The sequence below is a fragment of the Solanum lycopersicum genome, chromosome 3 (genome assembly GCF_036512215.1).
Source record: "Solanum lycopersicum chromosome 3, SLM_r2.1".
NCBI lineage: Eukaryota > Viridiplantae > Streptophyta > Magnoliopsida > Solanales > Solanaceae > Solanum > Solanum lycopersicum.
This window is the reverse complement of record NC_090802.1, coordinates 64,922,588-64,946,202: the sequence shown is the minus strand read 5'-3', so window position 1 is coordinate 64,946,202 and position 23,615 is coordinate 64,922,588. Positions and strand designations below refer to the sequence as shown.

Genomic DNA, 23,615 nt, shown 5'->3' with positions numbered 1-23,615 from the left:
GTTGATTAATGCTGAGAAAAAAGCATTGCGTGTTCAATTCAATGATCACGGGGATATCCACGATATAATAAAATTGCTCGACGAAAACGATTTCCATGAGGTTTATTTGAAATTTGAGTTATTAAATGTTCCATGGTTCTGTTCCTATTTGCCCTGTTTTTTTCAGTCGAAATATCTTACTGTTCTTCATTTAACTAATTGTGGACTTTATAAGCATGCGATACGTGGTGAAGAAATAATCCCCTCTTTGCAAGTGTTGAAATTGGAAGGCGTTTTGTTATCTGAAAAAATACTATCCATTTTTACTAGCAAGTTCCCTAATATTAGAGAATCGAGTTTGATATTTTGCTTGAGGCTAAGCTTTATCGTATTAACTAAGTTGGATTGTTTGAAGAAACTTTATGTACACCTCAGTTGTTCTTTTACAAACATACAAATTGTTGCCCCAATTTTACAAGTTTTCCATTTCGTTTTACGGAGTTATGAAAGCAGAGATGTTGTACCTGTTAACATGGATATACGTTCTTGTAAAATGATGCGGGAATTTCACTTGGATTGTTGGAAATTTCCTAATGGTCACAACTTCTGTTCAGATTTTCCTCATCTCGAAACTTTGTTAATAGGACCTTGTCAAACAGAGAAGCCTATCAAAATTTCTGATTCATCACTCAAAAAATGGATCTTGTCCTTCCCACAATTATATGAATGTTCAAGAAGAAGTATAAATTCATCTTCTTTCCAATATCAGGATACAACATTTCACCTTCTCCAAGTGAGCTTTTAGAGAACAACAATAATATAGTATTGGTTCCTAAAGTCCCTGAGATCATGAATAGAGCTTGGTTCCATAAATTGAGAAGTCATCTTGAGAATTTTAGCAACTACAATACAACATTGGACTTGTGTATTCTCAAAGAGGTACATTTAACACACATATTCAATCTTTTATTTGTTATTTATATTGATGAATCATCTTCTTACTGTGCATGAAGACAAGTTCATGTGGACATCCTAAAGGCACGCCAAGCTCCAACACAGCCGCTACATCATATCAAACACTTAATGGTAGACATGTACAAGCTCAAATATCAACAGGCATATTTGATGGGATATATTATTGATAACTTACTTTGGATGTCTCATCCAAACACATTGACTCTATTAGTACCGACTAGTTTTTCTCCAACGCTTTCCCTTCATGTGTGGGCGTCTTAACAAAAGAATGATACATCTAGTTATTTGAAATAAATTTAATTTTGAACAGGAAATAAGCATGAAGTTGTTTGTAGAGGTGTTGCTGGAGTACACAAGATAAGTGTTGGCGCCATTTCTTAAAACATTTCGAGGGTTAAAAGGAAAGAAGAAAAAGAAAAGCTCGATGCATTAAACTTCCACTATGTCCCTCTAGGACCAGGACAGGTCAAAGAAGATAGTAATGAGAAGAAGGACAAGTTAATTTTCACATTCACTTGGAAAATTCAATAGATAGGCAACTCTCCTTTTATTTTTGTGGTTTCTTTTTGTTCTCTTCTCTTTGCAAAAAGTTGAAAACAATTTCAATTTGTATTTAAAGTCAAGAACTTCAAATTTCAAATATCATGTTTTATTTTAATAAATAAAACCTGTTTTTTCAAATTTCACTATGACTAAATGCATGATTAGTGCCTCTAATGTGAGACTACAATATAAAATTGCTTTTTGATTGAAAAGTGATGATTCGAGCTCATTAGAACTCAAAATAAATATCCAATAGAGATGGAAGCAAATAAAAAACAAACTGAATAATCACCGGATGCAAAATTTCTTATATATACATTTAGTCCTAGTAAATTTCTATTAAAGAAAGGGAATTTTTATAAATCAAGAGCTAATAATATTCTATTTCCATTCTTTTTCAAATTACAGAAGTCTTTTAAATTTGGTGAAATTCAGATACATCTCAAAATGTTACTTCTAAAGCAAAGAAAAAGTTGGTATTTGAGTTTTACCCCAACTCATACTCTTTCAGAGAAATATATTTCTTTTTAATCAAAATAGTTACAGATAATTAATCAATCCTAGTTTTAAGGGATATGTGTATGGATTGTATGTTCAATAATATGTTATAAAATAAAATAAAATAAAATAGTTTATCCGTGTAATTAGATAATAAAATTGTTAGAAGAAAAGCCCATATATATATTGGGATCGTTAAGTGTTATACCATAGATTTTCCTCCAAATAAACCTAGTTAGGGTTTTGTGTTAGTGTTTTGAGTTTCCACAGCATGGCTTATGAAGATGAACTCTTCATCATTACTCAGACTGCAGCTGAAGATAATTCACCAAATTTAGTTGATCCAGCCTTACAATTGCCTCATCATATCCTCCACTACATATTTTCCTACCTCACTTTTCATGACCTGTTTCATGTACGCCTTGTAAACAAAAATTGGTATCTCAACACACCAACATACTTCAAAATCCACTTCAATGAATGTCTTTTCCGAGATAAAAATCCAACTTATTACTCACTTAACCAATTCGAACTCTGGGATTCTATCCGTTCTTCTATCGACACTATCAAAAACAAGTTGATCAATGCTGAGAAAAGAGTGTTGCACGTTGAGTTTATCAATGGCAAACGCGTCCGCGATATAATGAAATTGTTGGAGGAATACAATTTCCATGAGGTCTATTTTCGCACTACTGAATATGAGTATAATTTTCCCTATATTTTGCAGTCGAAATGTCTTAATGTTCTTCATTTAAATAAAGGTTATCTTGATAAGCATGTGTTATGTGATGAAGTAACAATTCCCACTTTGAAAGAGTTGAAGTTGAAATATTTCAACTTATCTGAAGAAACACTATCTAAATATATTCATAAGTTCCCTAATATTAGAGTATTGAGTTTGGTCAAATGTTATCTTGATAAGCATGGGTTATGTGATGAAGAAGTAACAATGCCCACTTTGAAAGAGTTGAAATTGGAATGGTTCAACTTATCTGAAGAAACACTATCCAAATTTATTCACAAGTTCCCTAATATTAGAGTATTGAGTATGGTCAAATGTTGGGGGATAAACTCTATAGTATTAACTAACTTAGCTTGTTTGGAGAAGCTTTATGTGAACGTTAGTGATTCATCTTCTTTTACAAACATACCATCTTCTTTTACAAACATACAAGTTATTGCCCCGAGGTTACAAGTCTTCCATTTCATTTTACGAAATAAGTATCCTGAATCCAAAAACGTTGTTACCATGGATATTCGTGCTTGCAAAATGTTGCGGGAATTTCACTTGAATTGTACCAGATTTCCTAATGGTCTTGATCCTCGAAATCTCTGTTCAGATTTTCCTCATCTTGAAACTTTGTTACTTGGCCCTTGTCGGACAAAGAAGAAGCCTATAAGAACTTCGGTCAGAAAATTGATCTTATCCATCCCAAAGATGTATGAATGTACAAGAAAAACTCTAGTTTCATCTCCAAATTTGTCTTATTTCCAATATAAGGGTATAACATTTCAACCATATTTAGCTCCTTCAAAACTTTTGGAGACCAACTATACTATTGTATTGGTTCCTAAACTTTGTGAGATCATGACAAGAGCTTGGTTCCTCAAATGGAGAAGTCATCTTGAGAATTTTAGCAACCACAATACAACATTGGAGATACGCATTAAGGTACATTAAATCTCTTAATTAATCATCTTTGTTAACTATGCTCTTTATAATTTTATATATTATATATGTACCATTGATGAATCATCTTCTTGCTATGTATGAAGACAAGTTTATGTCATCCTAGTAGCAAGCCAAGCGGACGAGCTCCAACACAGCCGCTACATTATATCAAACACTTAAAGCTAGACATGAACAAACTCAAATATCAAGAGGAACATTTGATGAGATATATTATTGATAACTTACTTTGGATGTCTCATCCAAACACATTGACTCTATCAATTCCCACTAGTTTTTCTAAAACTGCACTTGTAAGCTTTTTTCCCTTTCTTCCAGTTCAGTTTGTATCATTTTTTCGTAAAAGAAAATAATTTAAATTTGAACAGGGAGTAATCAAGAAGTTGTACGGTAGAAGGAATCGCAATTGTTGCTCAAGTACTCAAGACAAGTGTTGGCGCCATTTCTTAAAATATTTTGAGGTTAAAGAAGAAGAAGAAGAAACAAAAAAACATCCTGGTGCATCAAGTTCTCTGTATCCATGGAAGGTCAAAGAAGACGAAAAGACGTTGACAAAGCTCACTTTCATATTTTTTTGGAAACAAAAAATCAATAGTTAGGCCACTCCCTTGTTAGTTTTGTGGTTTTTTGCCTTTACAGGATGAATATTGGCCCGCAATTAGCACGGCTCAGAGCTTTAATAACTATTTCTATTGTCTTTTTGATTGACCTGTTCTCTTCACAGAATAAATTTTGGTTCGGCTCAAAAGCAACATCCTTCCGGTAAACATTACATAAAGAGCTAGGCTTACAAATGATACAGTACTAATAATAGTAATCAAGTAACATCTAAAATGCCAAATATGGGAAAGGGGATAGTAACCAGGGTGGGTGGGGGAACTGGTAGCGCCTGTGGAAGGTGAAAATGGAGGAGACAAATCACTAGTATATTGAACTCATATTAGATAAAAATGCTGCTAAGTAATTCATTCATCTCAAGTGATGTTTACATACAGAAACTGCTAGATATTACAGGTCTACAATGTAATAGTAGTTGTACTAATATATATATGACAACGACTTATCTTGGAAAATTTACTGGGGGTTCCAGGCTACTGACAAGTATGCTGAGATCAATGTCTTTGTCTTCAAACTTCTTAACAAAAGGGTGACTCTGAAATTGATATTGTCGTAATGTGGTGAGTTGCACATTTACAGACAGCAATTAAAAAGGAAAACACATGAAAGATGATGCACTGAGTTATGCTTACCAAAAGGTCCAGAGCTGAAGATCTATCCCTGGGATCCTTTTGAATGCTGTGTAAATAAAACAATGCAAGTTAGCTAGAGAAACATTAATTAAAAATTCTAGCCAAAACACATAAGCAAAAGATATTGTATCCTTACCAAGCAGAAACAAATGAACAGAATTCTGGGGAAAATTGATCTACTGGAGCAGAAGGTGGTGGACTGCTAACAATAGCATCCAAAAGCTCGTAAAAGCTAGGCCGAGCTTGCTGGTCCTCTGACTGTATGTATGGGAAACGTCCAATAGCACATTCAAGGATGACCATGCCCAAGCTCCAGATATCACTCTTGTAGTCATAGGTACTTCCACTTATTCTTTCAGGCTTAATCAGGGACAGGGTAAATAATGAGTCACTTTACTGCTAAACTGCATTCAATCATGAAACTAATCCTGGAAGGAATTATTCACAAGATTGCTGAAGTGATACAAAAATAAAAGGCAATTATTGTTGCAAGTTTGATTCCCCCACATACCGCAAATTCTTTTCTTGATCAAAAAGAGCAATTAATCAAAACACAGAACAAAACAACTTTACTGCTGTAGGAAGAGGACTTACTGCCATATAATTGTAGGTTCCAACAAATGTATCCCTCTGACCCATAGAGCTGGCTAGCATTGCACTTACACCAAAATCTGTAATTTTTACCTCTCCTTTGTGGTTCACTAGCAAGTTTGATGGCTTTATGTCTCTGTGGATAACATGTCTCTCGTGATGCAAGTAGACAAGACCTTGTAAAACCTGCAAGAAAATATCAAGCGCTAAGGCATAAATTCATAATAGGTAGACCAGAAGTTTGTTCAAAGATTAGTTTCTAGAAAACCAAGAACCTGCTTGCAAACAACTGCGAGATATGGTTCAAGAATGGTCTTAAGTTGCCCGATTACATCAACTAAAGATCCACGGTCCATATACTCCAAAACCAGAGATATAGCTCCATTGTGATAGAAAGAGTGGTAGCATACAACAACATGTGGACATTGTGATGCTTGATTTATTTTCAGTTCTTGCACTATCTGCTTACGAATATCTTCTTGTATATTCATCTGGATAACCTGGATCAGAAACAATCATCACATCAACATTGAAGGAGGTGATCAGGATGAAGTTAAATCAAAATACAATTTCGGCGCACCACTGCAACAAAATATGAAATGGGTCAATTTGCACCAAATGGATACAAGGGTCAAATGGCACCACCGCGGAATGAAAGATTTTGCAAATTGTTATTCCAAGACACTAAGACAAATGTGCTTATTTGGTTGCTTTATCCAAATGCTTAAACGGTTCTCCAGTAGGGATTAAAAACTCTTTTTTAAGATTAGTGTGGTTTTGTTTCGAGTGATACACCTTAAACAAGAAAAACTTGCACCTATGCAATTCACCAATGGAGGATCATTATCATAGCCACTATTTGATAATATTGATAGGTATAGCGACCTATGTGTTAGTATTGCACTCTTCTTGGTCCTAACCACACAGTGACATCATTAACCAATTAAATTGGAGAAAAGAGGAAGTCCAAGGCAATCTTGCTTGGTAGGTACTGACCTTCAGAGCAAACAATGTTCCAACCCATTTATGACGAACAAGTTGAACAACACCCCCACTTCCTTTTCCAATGACTTTGATGGTTTCAAGATCTTCCAATGAAAACTGAAGATCTATCTCCTTAGTTTCTGAGGGCTGTGAACATGCACACAAAATATTGAAACTTTCCATCAGATCATAGAAATGTACAATACCAAATTTTAAATTAACCTAAAATTTATGTATATACCTGCTCGTTAATTAAACAATTAATCCTTGCTTGGAGCTAAATTCAGTTTGACGAAATAAAACATCAGATAAAGATATCTACAAATTTACGGAAGTTCACAAATTGAAGTTTCCAAAGTGCAACTATAGCTAAATATACAATCAAAAAGAACCCGCTCATCTTAAAATAGAATAACAATGAAGACATATCAGGTGAAAAGTATCTGCGATTTTACAAAAGTTAACAAATGTAAGTTTCCAAAGGGCGGCTAGAGCTAAATAAACAATTGGAAATAATCTGCTAGCTTAAAATGGAATAACAATGAATAAATATCAGGTTAAAAGTGTATGCAAATTTACAAAAGCTAACAAACTTGAAGTTTTCAAAGCGCGACTAGAGCTAAATAAACAATTGAAAATAATATGCTTAACTTAAAAAGGAACATCAATGAAGACATCTCAGGTTGGTTTCATAACCGAAAGTAAATGCAATACGAAATACGAGAACTTAAACTACAACATGTGGAAATAGCAAATAAAATCAGATCAAATTATCTCTGTTTTGAGCCCTGAGTAAGGAGAACTCCTTGGTGGGGATAGCTTCCCTCAAATGGGCCCTATGCAGTGCGAATCCGGGTTAATCAGGCTCCAATGCAGTTACCGGACACGGATAGAAACCAAAAAAACAAAAATTAGAAGTAGATCAGTTAAATTGAAAAATCTCACCAGAGATTCATTCTCTTCAGAAATGAGTCTGAGTCCTTTCTGGTTCAAAAGTAAATCGCCATCATGAAACGTTCCACTCGCAGTCCTGAATCAATAGTATCAATATCATTTTTTTTCACTAAATAAATGGGATTTTTTTCAAAAAAAGTTGTACTACAAGTAGATTCGAGGTAATGAGTAAGAAAGATACTTACAAAAAGCTGGAAATGGGAGTATCTTGAGCAGGTACAGAGAGCTTAAGCTGCTTCAATGGCTTCGCCGTCTTCATAATTTTGATCCACTAGGGTTTGAAAGGGGAAGTGGAGATTTTAGAATTTGAAAAGTGAAACGGACCGCCCAAATAACCACTGATTTTCAAACTCAGACAAATGCCAACAAATTATATTCTATTTCTATTACTGACAGGTTTGAATTTTTATTCTACACATTTTATTTTATTTTTTTTAATAAAAACAAAACAAAACAATCAGTAATCCTTTATTCTTTTTATTATTTAAACGAAAAAGTTAAAAATATCTTTCAACTACTAAAATTATCCAATTATACCCCTATTTAATCCCCCCCCTTTTTTTTTAATAATAATAATAATAACATTGAGATGGGTTCTACCTTTTAGAAAAATATGTCACCTAAATGTTGTTAGAACATACATATGCTACGTAATTGTTACTCCTAACATAGCAGATTTTTTCGATGAAAATCAAGTGATTTCTTTTTATTTGAATGTATAATTTTTTGAAGAGTTATTCGATATGTATATTGATGCATGTAGGAAAATACTAATGAAATAGTTTGAATTGCACGATAATACTATAACCTGTTCACCCATGATATTCTCCATCCGGCCAGCCCAAATAGTTGGATTAAACGAAACCGCGTTGAGTTTCAAATAGATGGCTTGAAATCGATCAATTTCCAGCTACCAAATGCATTAAGAAATTATTAGGGCATAGTGCTGTAGCCAAGTGTAAGGTAAATGGTGTATTTATTTATAGCTGTAAACAACACAAGGGAAAGCCAAATATTAGTGCTAGCCTAAACGGCGTGTGACTGTTCTCCCAGCTGATCTTTCATTGTAAACTTGAAATGCATTTGGTTGGAGCCATTCGAATGACAAAAAGCTTGTTTAAGTGAAGAAGGTAGAAGAGAGTCCATCATCAACTCTCGATTATAAAAGCAATGCTTTGCTTGGAGCAACTTTCCAAGTCTTCTGATACGAAAACCATATCGTTCTTCTCGATGAAGTCATATGTAGAGAGATGAATCAGCTGCACATGGATGTACAATAGATCAAACACATTATACATCCATTGCATATTGATCACAAAACACCTATTCACCAAATAAGGTTTTATAGACAAGTTCCACCTAGCCAATATCATCAACTTGCCAGTGTCTGCTTGCAGATTGCACAGCTTGCTTAGTGTTAATTGGCTCTTTATGACTGTTCAACCCAGCATACGATATCTAGACATATTGCTGCAGCCAAAAAATAAATAAAAGTGCCCACCTCACGAAATCTTTTACCTTTTTTAAAGGGTCATTCACACATTTCAATGTTATACCAGAGCAAACAGCGAGTTCAAGTCTTGCAATCATCTGTCAATAGAATACTTCAATGAAACTAATCCAAGAACAGTCTTAACAAGGTAAGAGAGGGAGTGATGCAGCACAGAAGAATATATAAAGAAAAAATGCCATACCTCACCAAATAACAGCTTATAGATCACATGAATAAACACAAACTTAGTTGTCCTCCATATCCCAATCGAAGTGATGTGATGCCCAAAGAAATGGGAGAAAAAAGATGCCGTCTACGGCCTTCCCAGATATCAGTGTTGCTTATCTAAGTTACTTTTCATCTTTTTTTCTTTCATTTAGCTGATAAATTTGCTAAAATAAGTTTCAGCACATTTGATATCAACTCCTTTTTATCAACAGAAGCAACTAGGCTTAGAAATTAAGAACCAATAACAATTGGAGCTTACCAAGAAAGGAATGGAGGTCATTATCCTACTTCATCAAAAACAATATTTACATAATGCATGTAATCAACATGTACAAATGTGAACAATTCACTGTGATAGGAGAAACCAGGAGACCCTTACATTAGTATTTTTCAACTCCAGATTGAACAAGTTCATCCTGTTATATTGAAATAATGCCCCAGCATTTCAAGTTCAATGATTCAGCTATATAAACTTTGGACCTGAAATTCTGCACTAAGTCAACAGGAGGCACATAAAGTGCCCACAATGGAACTGCACAAATTTAGCACCAACGACACCCTTGATATCAGCTGGATCCACAATAGTAGATGGCTTCACGACTCCAAGGACCATACATTGCCTCCAACATATCCAAGACATTGGGTCAATTGGCATGACACATTATCTTAGAAAATCTGAGTGGCCGGTCTTTAAGCCGCATGAATTTAAAATGTGACAGAACACGCCAAGTACAAAGCTCAATAACCAATCTAGCAAAACAATTTTTGGGACAAACTCAAAAGCAGGGAAAGAGGACACTAGAGGGGGGAAACGAATATGAAGTCCTTGAGAAGTTTCAAGTTGTGGGACATAAAATCTTTTGCATTTATCGCATCCCATTGATCAAGAGGGACATATTGTAACGGCCCCTAGGAACGTGAACAGCTGCCTAATTTTAACGGTCGCCTATTCAGATGTTTTAGTTGTTTAAACGTGTTCTGCATCTAATTAAGAAGGATATCTCTCCCTCACAACTATTAACTAACTTATCTAATTAATGCCATCAGGGAAAGAATTACTACAAACTGATAAAGGTTTCTGTAATACTTGGCTACTTGCACTTATAATGGAAACAATTTGAAATTCTGTCTCTTCAGTCAAGCCCTCTTCTTTGATCTCTTTGGGCCTGACTATTCTTTTATATTTTTAGACGACTCTATTATCAAAAAGTATTGAGTTTTGATTCATCGTATTAAGAGAGAGAGCCGGTGTGATTTACATAACTGCTGAAAATGAACATACAAAGACCCATTTCTTTACTATTCCAGGACTATACAATTTTGTTTCCTATGGTATGAAAATGGGTTCAACTGAAACTAATATTTTACATTCATTCCTAAAAACAACAGACTTTTTAATCAAAAGAACATCAATTTATACAAACAAGTGGTATCTGAGCTAGATAAAGATGATCACTAACCTGGGAATGCCACGGCTCAAGTCAGTGATCGCTATATGATAAGTTTAAATTCCTGAGCAGAATCACATAAACATAGTAGTGCAGATAATAATGCATTTAAATGCACCTTTCATAAAGATATGTGTAAAAAAAATTATATGACTACAGCGTCGATAAACACAGTTCGACAGAAAAAAGCTCATTACACATTCTTCCTTGCAACGATACAGCAGAAACTATAAGCAAATTAGTAGCACAGGAAAAATTAAATTCGCACAATTAGTAGAATAAATACAAGATGAAAAGAATTTGTCAAAAGACGATCATCTTCTCTTCTCCTTTGAATTACAATTACAATGAAGGACAAGAGCGACAAACTTTTCAGTCACAAAGCCGAAGCCTCTTAAGAGTCTCTCACACTACAGTAGATACTCATTACATAACTTAAGCCTAATGCTTAAAAGAAAAAACTAACAATCCCAATAGGAAGAGGACAATCTTTTGGCCTCTCTCTACTCTTTGGGTTTCTCCATTTATTGTTTTTACGATCTCAACTTAACACTCATTCATCACCTCATAAACATATTCACAAACAAGATTTGAATGACCGGATATCATACATAACTCATGACGACCCTCTTTCTTTCACTCTATATATACAAGGCTAAAACAAATTTGGTTTGGTTTCTCATGTCTCCCCCAAAAACCTCACTTTTTAATATCTTTTTCTTTGTTGTAGTTATTTTCATAATGACCTCTGCAATATGATTTACCTAAGCTACAGCAGAGATGCTGCTGCAGCAGTTGAAGCCTTCAATCCTCACAGCAGCTGGCTTAATCCCAAACTTCACTGGAACACAGCCGCCTCTATTATTACGACCACAAGTCGAAGTAAAGGAGGGTGGTGGTGCAGGTGCTCCTTCTGGAATTGTTAGTATAGGAACAAAATTGTCGTTTCCAAATTGGGCATCCTGAATCAGGGGATTCGGAACCCTGCTGGGCGGAGACCCCAAAAAGAATGGTGGTGATGAATCCATCTCAAAATTGGTCATCTCCACATCATAGCTCCCCTGTTTACAGAAAAAAAAAATTATCAGCTGTAGTAATTGAATTATAAACGGTTCACATCACAAAGATATACCAATCTACCATTAGAAAAAACTAAATCATCTATAATTTACCTTGGAGAGGATGATATCCAGAAGTTCAGTTCCGGCTTTCAACTCGTAACCCTCTGTTTGCTGATTACTGTAAGAGAAACACCAAAACCAATTAACAAAAGAAAAAAGAAGGAAGAAATTAAAACAGCAGATCAAAAAAAGGGCATATAAACATACTTGATTTGCAGGAATCGAGAAGGTCTGATAGGTTCGTTGAAAAGCCCATTCCGGCGAGGTTTGGGGCAAACAAGACCATCAGAGACAGAGAAATCTCCCCCTCTAATTTCTCCAACTCCAACACAACCCATCAAGGTGTTCTGCTGATAACCGCATCTATTCATTTTTTTTTCGATTTTGCACAACAGATCTAAAGGGCTGAAGCAATAAAGAAGAATACAGTGTATCAAAAACTTGAGATCTCTATGATCATACCTATGAACATACATTGATATATATATGTTGGATATTACTATAAATAAAGATAATGGGTGAAATAGAAGGTGTAATTGGATAAGAAAGAGAAATACGTAAATGGAAAAGGGTATTTTACCTGTATGGTTGAGGAACTGATGGCGCCTGTGGAAGGGCGAAAATGGAGGAGAGAGATTTCAGGGGAACAAAGAGGATGACGAAGAAACAGAGGTACTTCAGTAGTGTACATGAGTAATAAAGAGATGAAGCATTTTCAAATAAATTTAAAGCAATAATACATAAATATGTTTCTAACTTCGTTTTGCGATTACTTTTATATTCTTTAATTTTAAATGTGAAAAAATAGCATTTTTGTATAAAGTTGAATAAATAAATATAAATGTTCTATGTATCATTTTTTATCTTATGTCTATTATTCATATAGGATTCACGTGTTTATTTATTTAAAAATTAAATAGTTAAAGTATATTTGTACATTATGAAAATTGAAGATCAAAATTAAAATTTAAAATTCAATATATACATTGTGTCAAATTTAAATTGTGTATATATAACTCAATCAAAAATACCAATTAAATTATCTAGTTCAATTAGAGAAATATCACTCCCAATAAAAGTTTTTTACATTATGAAAATAAACAAATTCTCTTTGATAAATAATAACATAAATAAACTATATCTAAAAATAAATATACAGAGGAAACTTGTACATAAATATATGGAAAAATTACATGAATTAGTACATTTTAATAAATAATTATTAATTTTAGCAATATTTTTTATTTATTACCATTTATAGTAATACTATGTTAACTCTGCAATATGAATTAAAAGTGAATTATGTATGTCATATATATGAATTATAATTGTTTTTTGAAATATACAATATTTTTTGGTAAAAATTTGACGCATTGTATTATAAGTGAATTAAAATGTGTGATAAATGTATTGTCTATCATTAAAACTTGTATTATATGTGAATAATAAATTATTCTTTGTAATATGTATTAAATTTGTATTATAAATGAATTAAATATGATCAAGTGGAAAAAAAAATATTGCAATAAATGGTAAATAATTTTTTATTATAATATATTTATATAAGTTTCCCTGAATATAAGTAATAACTTAGTTAAATAAGTCAGTCGGGATGACTGAGTGGTTTGGAGGATGGTTGTCTATACGGACGATTCAGGATTAATCACCCCTCAATACTTTCTGAGTCAAATCTGTTGCATAGAACTTGCCTAGTACAATTTATATTTCTCCGTGCAGTTTACAGGCAAGCTATTATACAATTGGAGAACCCGATGCGCACAAATACTCACGCAAAAAAATAAAAATTATAACAACAACAAGTTATTCCAATTCAAAACTTAGTCAAATAAACTCCATATAGTCAAAGATTTACATTTATAACTCAATATAAAAATATAAAACTTAAAAAAACAAACACATAAAAACAAAAGGTACAGTGAATTTGACCAAGTTGTTGACTGTCCGTCCGAAGGTCTAAATCAGGATTATATAGTAATCATCATAGAATAAATGAATTGTTCCATTTGCTATCATTCTAAAGATGAATTGGTCAAATAATTTAATATTAAATTGAAGCAGGCAGAAATTTTGATTTTAGTTTCCACCAAAATCTAAATCAAGATTATATTTTGACCAAGTTGTTAAAATTAGTCAAAAACTTACTCGTAAACTTTGAAATTAATCACAAATGCTCCACATGGCTCGAATTATTTTTACTTAACATATATAAATAATTAAACACAGAGCTAATAATTTTTTAGCAATTTAAAATTTTTAAAATTTAAAATCTTAATTAGCTCGATTTTTTGCTTGTTTTATTTATTTTGAATGAACTATCACTTTTTACTTACAAATTCGACTCATTATATTTTTGGTTAGGAGCAAAAATGATCCAGGCAACCAACCATACAATTAAATGAATTCAGATCTTACAGAAATAAGATTTCAAAAAATTGTGGCAATGAAGAAAAGAGATTAAATAACAATCGAAAAAGGGTGACGCCATGGCAGGTGAGCTTCTAACCTACCACCAACTATTTTGGGTTTAATTATTATTGTACACGGTTACTCCAACTGTCCAAAATTAAATACTTTTTTACTTTCCTAATTTATGAATCACAGTATTTATTTTTAAAAATAATTATCTTAAATCACATAAATCGATGATACAAATTAAGATAATGTTTTGTTTGACTGACACGTGTTAAGCTGCAACCTTTTACTTTTATTCAAGTGCACAATCTTCAGCTTTGATTTTCCTTTTAATTCAAGTAAGGCTGCCCTTGTCACTATCCTCACATATCCATCTTTTTCCTTTAATCCATTTGCTTATATATACTTTCTTCTCGTTTAAATTTGATCCTTTAGTATCAAAATAACAATTTAGTCTTATTATTATATAGATTTTGTGAAAAAATTAGAATTAAAAAAATATGGAAAATAATCTAAAATATTTTTAAAGTATCAGAAATGGTTCAAAATTACTCTTAATTCAACTATTGACTCCAAAATATCCTTGTCATTTATCTTTAGGTTCAAAATTAACCACTTATTTAACGATTTTAAATTTAAACTATTTGAATATTTAAATGACGATAGTTTTATACTATTTTTAATGATTTAAAGTTATTTTAGGTCTTTTTTTTTTTTTTAAATATCAAAAAAAGAAAGTGAGACAATAATTCACTTTTATCAAAATTGTTCATAAAATTCTTTTGTCATCCCCACAGACCACATGCATATTTGAACTTACTTTAATTTCTACTATGCATGGGTTACCCACTCTTTTATTACAGTACTTATTTACAAAACAACAAGTTCATGAGGGTATTAAACTAGCTAGAGTTTAAGAAATATACATGGTTAACGTAAATTTACACTATCAAATTATTTCTATCAGCTTATAACAGGTTACATATTTTATTTTTAATATTTTAAATCCTACATTTTAAAAGGGAAATCTACTTATAAATATCGATTCGATAGTGTGAAAAATTATTTAGTCAAACAATTAAAAAAAATAAAAACTTAAACTCATTCAACTAATGTGTGCTGGGAAAAAAAGTGGTGAAGCATCTCTATGTAATTTGCCATCAGAAACTCTGACTTTGCTCATTTTGTCTTCACACCAATGCAATTGTTCATCATTCACTTCACTCATTCTTAATACTCTTGATACCACTTTTAAATCTATTAATCCCATCAATATATCCATTTCTTCTTCTTCTTTTAATCTCCTTTTTCCCAAGCTGCATTTTCCTGACCTACCAATATCCTTCACCCTTGTCTTTTTCTGCATATATGCATATATATATCAAGTAAGTCGCTCGTTAAAATATGATAGAGTATTTATAATCTTGAAAATAAAACAGATACGCGCCTTTTTGTTGACTTTCTTGAGTAAGAGGAGAAGAGTAGGGTCAGTAGAGGCTCTTTTGTTTCTCCTAAAGAAAGCTGTCATTAGTAATTGACAAGGATTCTCTTTGTCTGCTTTGAGGAATTTCATAAATGTTCTCATTGCTTCTTCCATTATCCCAAGAAATGAATCTGATGATATTCTCGACCATAATTCTTCTTGTCCCTTTTCCTCATCTGAATCTAGTCAAAATTTTGTTATTTTATTTCGAGATGGAGACAAAAAGAAGATCTAAATCACATACACTATTATATTTTATATATGACAAGAAAAAAAAAAGTTCACTATTACTAGTATATAGTTTTACTTGCTGCGACTAGTCACGTAATGTTTCAATTTGTTTGTCTGATTTTAACTTGATACTGAGTTAAAAAGAAAGTAAAAGAGATGTTGAAATCGTGTGATCTTAAACTAATAATACATATTATGTATCAAAATATCATTTCGTCAAGTTCGGTCAAAATCAGACCGATTTCACCCCAGTCTCGTATTTGATGGTCGGCGTGGCTAATCAAAAATTCCGGCTCGGCCCGTTCTTAAATGTGTCACAAGGAAAATTGAAATTAAATAGCTGCCCAAAAAAAGGAAAGACACATTCTTTTTTAAATGGACTAATAAGGAAGTAAGACAAACAAATTGAAATAGAGAGAATATCATGTTAAGACAAACAAACTGAAAAAGGATGGAGTATCATAGTACATTAAGTCGAATAAATTGAAATAGAGACAGTGCCATTAAGTCGAACAAATTGAAACAGAGTAGTACATGTTTCGTAGGACACCTATCCATGCTTGCTATAAAAATTATTCATAAAAAACTTCTAAATGACGATTAGTAGTATATAGAAGTTAAACTCGAAAAAGGGATAAACTAAATTACCTCTATATTCAGGAACTTGAAGCAACTTTGGAGCTAAACTTCTCATCCTAGCATAAACTTCAGGCCTCTTACCATGTTCATATGGTTCATTCTCAATGTATCTTTGTAAAAGCACTTGAAATTGTTGAAAATGTTGAGCTACATAAGCAGGACAACCTGGATCCTCTTCAAGACGCGAAGCTCTTAGGCTTTTGAAGTATTTGTAGTTCCAGCTCAGTGCTTCCCATGCTAAGCATACCTACAAGCATACGCATATTCAGGATTTAAATTTGACGAGTTATATATTAACGTCTGTTAAAATTTCATGTGTATATTTATGCGTTGTGCGTGGGAGGACAATACTGAATCCGCCTCTGCATGCTTACCTGTGCTACATACGCAGCCTCTAATTCATGATATGGATTGTGTCGAAATTCCGATGATTTCCTGTTTTTCACTGCCAATTTATGAACAATCCTGTCTGATATTGATCTTGGACATGATTGAATGGATCTTAGTGACTCTGAAGAAAAGAAAAGGAAGAATTTAGATAATATTGAAAAAATATATAATAAACTTTAAAAGTGTAGCGTTTAGATGCTTGTTGCACACTACAGTGCTACAGTTCAAGTCTCACTGTCATCCATTATGAAGAAAAATTTCTACGTGTCACTGTAGAAATTGAATTTGAGTTTGCAAAGTTAGACATTACCTGTTTCATGGAGTTTTTGTACACTGATTTTATCTAAAAACAACATTTCTTCATCATATTTTTGGAAGACAGTGTAAGATTCCCATTTTGGGCAACTTCTTCTTGAAGAAGACGAAAACGGATCTTCTTCTTCAGTACCCGAATCTTTAATGGAGCTTCTCCATTCAGAAGAACTCTTAGAAATGGATCCAACACTATAAGAATCCCCAAATATTTTATCAACATTATTATCCTCCTTTTTTCGGAATTCGAGTTTCTTGCTCTCTAACTTAGCTGGTGCATAAACCAAGAAATTATCCTCTCTACGTAACTTTTTACTCTTCTTTACTTTCTTATCCTTCGTGAATTTCCCTGCATCAACAACAACACAAGGACAAAGTTTTAACCAACACATTTTAACGATTACTCATTGTACGTAGTACGTACCCTGATTATCCATCGTGTTCAAATCGCATTTGTAAGTATCCAATTTGAGATTCTTCTCTTCAACATCGTCGTCATCATCATCAGTATGAACAGATTCTGAAGCTACTGATGCATAAACAGAATCTACTTCATCAGCAACTCTGCTATTTAAGTTATATTCAACTTTTTCACTTTCGCCAAATGTGTGTGCTAGAAAATGTTTTTCCTCCCCTGTTTCAGCTTTGTTATGATAATTATATTCATTTTCTTCGTCTGAAAACTCAGCAAATTCATATCCATTAACTCGATTCCTGCAAAACCCACAATAGTCTGTCATCATGGAGTTCGAATAATTCAAATTAAAACAAAAAAGGAGGGAAAATTTTGAAAAATAAGAAGTCATTCACAATTACTAATGAAGGAATGATTATTCCTAGAAAAGTTAAGGATTAACAACTCTTCTTAGAAATATAATGGATTCAATCTGGTACTTTCTGACACAACCCTGATACTTAGAACGGCCTACCTATTTTAGATGGTAGAACCAAGAGAGAGGAGAAATCGCGCATATTCTCTATCCAGACATGAGAAGGAACATATATTGACTATGGAAAACATAGTGATGATCACGAATAAAAACTTGTGATACGATACGATACATACCTCCAGAAAAATGGATTTCCACCGAGAAAGTAGAAGACTTTGCCAAGTAAAATAGAAGTGAAGTACGAGAAAATAAGGAAAAGTTGAAATGAGCTTGAGACATTGTAGAATAGCCTTGCAATTGTTTCATTAGAACATTGCATTGTTTTCCTAAATTTTGTTGAAATTATGAATGTTTTCGAGTTTCTAATGATCCTCTTCTTTACTTAGGTAAAGCAAAAAATAACAAAGTGACACTAAATAATAAAAAGGTCAGTCCTTTAATTGCTTTCACAAATATCCTTGTTTGTCAAGATGGTCCTTTGCTTTTTTTCTAGATCAATTATTTATTCCATAATAAAAACACAAAAAAATAATTTTTAAAAAGAAGAGACCAAAACCCAGCCACACGCATTTGTAACTTGCTCTTTACAAAAGAATTACTCCACTAGAATACTCTGGTGCAGGCAACATGGACGGAGCTAGGGTATCGGAAGGGAACCCTGTATCGAAAAATTAAACTATATATATTGCACCTCCATTAATTTCAATGATATTTATCATCATCAGTAGATACCAGATAACTCTTGATAACTTTATGCACCAACACTAAAACATATAGTAAAAAATTACCTAGTGTTTTTTTCTCGATTAGAATTTAAACCTGAAACGTTATTTACTCAATTGTTTTATCATCAATCACACCGATACAATATAAGAATGTTATTCTTTTCATTCTATATGAAGAAAGAGCCAGGACAATAGTTAATAGTACATTTTAAGGTTCTCATGTGGAGCACTTCTATACTTGCGATTAATTTAAGTTATACACATTTGACGATATATAAGGAGTAAAATTTTAACTTAAAACTATAATAAGTAGTTCATATTATTTTCTATTATTGTTCAGCTTCTTAGTCTAAAAGTGTAAAAAAGGTACATTGAATATATGGCCTATATTTTGTCTCTAACTTGGCCCCAAAGATTTGTCAGGATTTCAAGTAGGATGTAGTAGTTCATTAGTGGGATTAGTATCCTATCCTAATCGTGTTTAATGAACTTTATAAGATCCTTAAAATAAACCCTTGAAATTAACTAAATTTTGTGAAGTTAAAGCACTTGTGCTGTATGAAAAAATAAAAGTAAAAATGTTTTTCAGTGCTTACAAAAATAAATAAATATGTATTCATGCTCTAAACTTGTATTTAATATGTATATCGTCATATATAATTACTTTATAATCTATATATATACGGACTAAGAGAAATAGTGAATACGTTGGCTATTTGTGTAAAGGTGAAAAAAATGTTGCAGGACTATATGGTCAGTTTCCAATAGGATAGTGGGCTATTCTATGGGCCATAAAACTACTGGGCCATGAAAGCCCAATTAAGTAGCAACCGTTTTCTTCTCTTGAAAAAAAATGAACATTCCCTTTCCGTCCTCCGGCTGAGAGTACGGTGGAAGAGGCTGAGAGCAATGGCCGGCGACGGTTTACCGTCGAATATGACTGGAATGTCTAAAGTAGAGTTATACGATGTCATGTCTCAGATGAAGGTACTCATATATGTGTATGCGTGTAATAATCCATACATAATTTTCGTTCGTGAAGATTAAGTCAATTTCGATTGTTTTTCTTTTTGTTTGTTACTTATATTCTCTTCCTAGAGCTACCTGATGAAATTTTCTGTGAATTCTTATGTGTTCTTGTGTAGGTATTGGTGGAACAGAACCAGCAACAAGCAAGGCAAATTCTCATCCAAAACCCTAGCTTGACTAAAACACTCTTTCAGGTCTTATTTTACTTTTTCTGCTGATGTTACTTGTTTGGTTTACTTTTGTATATAAATTGTGTAACTATTACTGTTACAAATGCTAAAATTAGGGTTTTAATTTCTCTAATTATTGGAATAGTGTAATTACACTGAGAAAGTGTGATTTGGTTTAGAACTTAAATTCGGATATTCGTGAGTGATGTGTTGGATTGTAAAGCTCAATATTTGAAAGTTGTGTGCCTTAATATTTTGGAATTTTGATGTTTCATATAATTTTAACATTTAGAGAGGGCTGATGTAGTTGGTGGCTATCACTGTTTTATGTCTTAATAGATAACTCTCCTCCCCTCTTCTCAAGATAGATTATGCATTGATTTTACTGTGATATGGATGATGTTTCAAGGAACTACTGTCTGTTTTGTATTATTAATCATCACAAGATTCCGTGGAAGATTGGGACTATTAGCTTTTACAATAGGAACGTTTCACATGAATTTGGAGGTTTCTTTGTTGGCTTCTTATTCTCTGATGTGGGTTTTTACAATGATGTGTTTATTAGGCACAAATAATGCTTGGGATGGTGCAGCCCCCACAAGTGGTAAGTTGGTATATATATCATTTTGACCTAATGAAATATCTGTTTTCCACGTCTACAATTAAGTTATCATTCTCAAAAAAAATAAAAAAATGTAATGCAGTTCTAGATATTTACTTTAATCTGCTTTTAGATACCAACCATCCAGCCAGCAGGAGCATTGAATATTCAGCCATCAGTATCTCAGCTTCCACAACCAATTGTTCAGGCTACTCCATCGTTGCCAGGGCATATTGGCATTCAGGAGCAAACAAGAAAGCAGCAGCAGAATCAAGCTGCTCCAACAGTGCCATCCGCTTCTCTTCCACCCTCGAACCTTCAATCCACATCCGTGCCATCTCATACATTGCAGACAGTGCAGCAGCAGAAAGGACTTATTGGTGCTCAAGCCACACCAATCTCTTTACCACAAACCTCTCAAGTTCCTAATATGTCCCAGCTTCCTCGTCATTCTGCTCCACCGCTGCCATCTCATCTTCAACAACAGATGCATCCAGCATCCCCCAAGTTGGAGCAACCAATGCAAACTAGTGTAAACCAACACCTGGCTATGCAACCACAGCTACCACCACAAGTGAGACCATCAATGCAACCCTTCCCCCATCAAGTTCACCCTCACATGGGGCCCAATGCTGGTTATCCACAATCTGGGGCAACTCAGCACCACCATTCACAACCTGCTTATCATGTAATTATTATGCCTTTAGTGAGTTTAAGGTTTACTTTTCCATGTATAAGATGTAAATAATTCTTTTATCATTCAGCCTGCAATGAGGCCTCCAGCAAGCATGGGACCTTCTTTTCTACCGGGACAACCACCTGGTCAAAGTCAGCTTCCACCCCAGCCTCTATATCAGGTGCCCTAGTTTTTTAAAATCTTTGACTGACAGTCTATCTTACCTTTGGCTGTTTCTTGCTCTACTAAATTTGGTTGATGTTAGTAGAGGCCCCATGGTTAAATTTAAGTGCCTCTTAATAGTTACCTTTTTTCAAATGCATGACTCCGTGCCAATTTTTCTGTTTAAGATTTTTCACAGCTGTATTAAATACACCAATGTCATGATCATTCGTTATCTGGGATTATGAAGTAGGATAGGTCATAGGTATAGGGGTTTCTTAGTCTTGGCGAAAAAATATCTAATACGATCAGATGTATGGCTAGAATGCATCATAGTTTGCATTCTATGTTTGCTCACTTAGCACATGAATGATGCTTTGCTGTGGTACTGTTTTCTTTTGACAGATCTGGGTTACTGACTTTTTATTTTACATACCAAATTATTCCTATACCCTTGGTCCCTCCAGCCCAAACTAACTGTTCTATTTTGACTCTATTTTCATTTTCTTATTTGACTATCAAAATATTCTTAATTTATTTGATATATTTGGAACTAAATTTACTTGTACTTTTACCATGTAATGTCAAGGTTATACATCAATTTGCAATATTATTTGGGTTGTTTCTTTTGTTTTGTACCTTCAACGTTTAAGTTTGATATTTTGTGTGACCATCTCATTTAAGCTTCTTAACTATGCCCCTTTTGGTTTGATTCTCCAACACGTGGATATTATTTTTGCAAAAGGTGGTAGTTAGACTTGAACTAAGGACCTATGGTTTTTCTGATACCATGTCAAATTGTAGTATAACCTCAAAAAAAACGTTGTAAAAAAATACCTTGTCTAATTGTGTGAACACAGAATATAAAAGTTAAGGTTGTTACAGGTAACACACTTTATATGCTTACTATAATAGAGTTTAAAACTTGAGAAAGTATAGCCTGACCATTCCCAAGTCATCTTTCTGTAACATGATGTTCCCAACGACAATCTAATATGTTAGTTCTGGCAATGGTCCACAATGCGTGATAATTTTTGGTGTCTATTGCTCGAAAGAGAATTCTTAGCTCTTACTTGTTTTAGAATATATGCCAAGTACTATTATCATGGGATTTGACATGATGCTTTTGTATGTGCATAATCTAGATGGGAGGTTCACATTTGAGACCAGAATTCAATCAAGTTGGAAATTCAATGCAAGCAGATCGAGGATCTCCTTGGATTCCCAGCTTACCAGAGAATACATCAGGAACACAGCTCCCAGGGCCACCATCATTCCCTGCACAGATGGGCCCGGGCAGTCAGCCTCCTAGACAAGGAGCAGTAATATATCTTCAGTCCTATTGTTCACGTTTTTAGTTTAAGGACAGACTGTTGGTTTTACTTTTTGTTTCAGACAAAAAAAAAGTTAATCTTGTTGATGTGCAGCTGTCCCCAGAGATGGAGCAGGCACTTCTTCAGCAAGTAAGGAGTCTGACCCCAGAACAGATTAACATGCTGCCTCCGGAGCAAAGGAATCAAGTGCTTCAGTTACAGCAAATGCTCCGTTAATCAGAAGCGAGTGCTGCAAAATACGGTTCTGCCAAGAAACTGAAATATCCTCATCTGGCTAATCGATTTTTCTATTTATCAATCACCATTGGGTAGATGGACAGTGCGCTCCTTGTTCAATGGTGTTTTTTTTCCCCTTTGTTAAGGTTATTTTTCCTTAGCTCAAGTCGGGTTGCCTGTCATGTTGCTAGCAAATCGTAAAACGTCGATGGAGAGCTTCTTTGGTGCATATATATCCCATCTTCTCCACCTGGATGCTCTCCACTTTCTTTTTTATGTAATGTCACTTATATGTATCATGTCACTGTATTAGAATAGCCTAATGCCCTCAATTATGAGATTGTGAAACAGTATAGCCCCTTCCCTTAATCTTGTATCCAAAATTTCCAGACACATTTTGGTTTTGCAGATGCATCTTGTGAACAGTTTGCTGGACTTAGTGGAAGGTATAGTTGGATATTCATTTAGGGGGTGTTCTCTCTTATCATACTAGGTGTACACAATGATGTCAATTTTTTTTTTTGGATATGCGATATTTATGTTCATTGTTATCAGACAGATTTGAGCAAAG

The 23,615-nt window shown here is 33.6% G+C and overlaps 5 protein-coding genes across 7 annotated transcripts; 2 read left to right on the top strand and 3 right to left on the bottom strand.

Annotated features, from left to right (window-relative positions):
• The first annotated feature begins 2,148 nt into the window (after window positions 1–2,148).
• Window positions 2,149–4,393, top strand: LOC104646557 (uncharacterized). Its single transcript, XM_026030192.2, has 3 exons — window positions 2,149–3,667; window positions 3,772–3,978; window positions 4,054–4,393. The coding sequence occupies exons 1-3, from the start codon at window positions 2,267–2,269 to the stop codon at window positions 4,282–4,284; spliced, it is 1,839 nt and encodes a 612-aa protein (XP_025885977.1). The 5' UTR covers window positions 2,149–2,266; the 3' UTR covers window positions 4,285–4,393.
• A 197-nt stretch (window positions 4,394–4,590) lies between these two features.
• MKK3 (MAPKK) lies at window positions 4,591–7,869 on the bottom strand. Of its 2 annotated transcripts, XM_019212593.3 has the most exons (9): window positions 7,650–7,869; window positions 7,456–7,540; window positions 6,752–6,787; window positions 6,523–6,657; window positions 5,802–6,026; window positions 5,530–5,712; window positions 5,072–5,295; window positions 4,936–4,981; window positions 4,626–4,838 (listed from the first exon to the last, which is right to left on the bottom strand). In XM_019212593.3, the coding sequence occupies exons 1-9, from the start codon at window positions 7,721–7,723 to the stop codon at window positions 4,746–4,748; spliced, it is 1,101 nt and encodes a 366-aa protein (XP_019068138.1). In that variant the 5' UTR covers window positions 7,724–7,869; the 3' UTR covers window positions 4,626–4,745. The 2 variants fall into 2 exon arrangements, with proteins under 2 accessions (NP_001234591.1, XP_019068138.1); NM_001247662.1 differs by lacking the exon at window positions 6,752–6,787 and having other exon boundaries at window positions 4,591–4,838; window positions 7,650–7,743.
• Window positions 7,870–10,888: 3,019 nt separating this feature from the next.
• On the bottom strand, window positions 10,889–12,496 carry LOC101257351 (uncharacterized). Its single transcript, XM_004235768.5, has 4 exons — window positions 12,334–12,496; window positions 11,961–12,158; window positions 11,805–11,871; window positions 10,889–11,693 (listed from the first exon to the last, which is right to left on the bottom strand). The coding sequence occupies exons 2-4, from the start codon at window positions 12,122–12,124 to the stop codon at window positions 11,397–11,399; spliced, it is 528 nt and encodes a 175-aa protein (XP_004235816.1). The 5' UTR covers window positions 12,125–12,158; window positions 12,334–12,496; the 3' UTR covers window positions 10,889–11,396.
• A 2,602-nt stretch (window positions 12,497–15,098) lies between these two features.
• LOC101252267 (uncharacterized) lies at window positions 15,099–18,603 on the bottom strand. Of its 2 annotated transcripts, none has more exons than XM_004235750.4 (7): window positions 18,308–18,603; window positions 17,666–17,955; window positions 17,240–17,590; window positions 16,914–17,050; window positions 16,549–16,786; window positions 15,634–15,851; window positions 15,099–15,546 (listed from the first exon to the last, which is right to left on the bottom strand). In XM_004235750.4, the coding sequence occupies exons 1-7, from the start codon at window positions 18,448–18,450 to the stop codon at window positions 15,292–15,294; spliced, it is 1,632 nt and encodes a 543-aa protein (XP_004235798.1). In that variant the 5' UTR covers window positions 18,451–18,603; the 3' UTR covers window positions 15,099–15,291. The 2 variants fall into 2 exon arrangements, with proteins under 2 accessions (XP_004235798.1, XP_010318613.1); XM_010320311.3 differs by having other exon boundaries at window positions 15,634–15,845.
• A 1,079-nt stretch (window positions 18,604–19,682) lies between these two features.
• Window positions 19,683–23,507, top strand: LOC101248183 (cleavage stimulating factor 64). Its single transcript, XM_004235736.5, has 7 exons — window positions 19,683–19,843; window positions 20,002–20,079; window positions 20,621–20,659; window positions 20,790–21,344; window positions 21,421–21,513; window positions 22,640–22,816; window positions 22,922–23,507. The coding sequence occupies exons 1-7, from the start codon at window positions 19,766–19,768 to the stop codon at window positions 23,042–23,044; spliced, it is 1,143 nt and encodes a 380-aa protein (XP_004235784.1). The 5' UTR covers window positions 19,683–19,765; the 3' UTR covers window positions 23,045–23,507.
• Window positions 23,508–23,615: the final 108 nt, after the last annotated feature.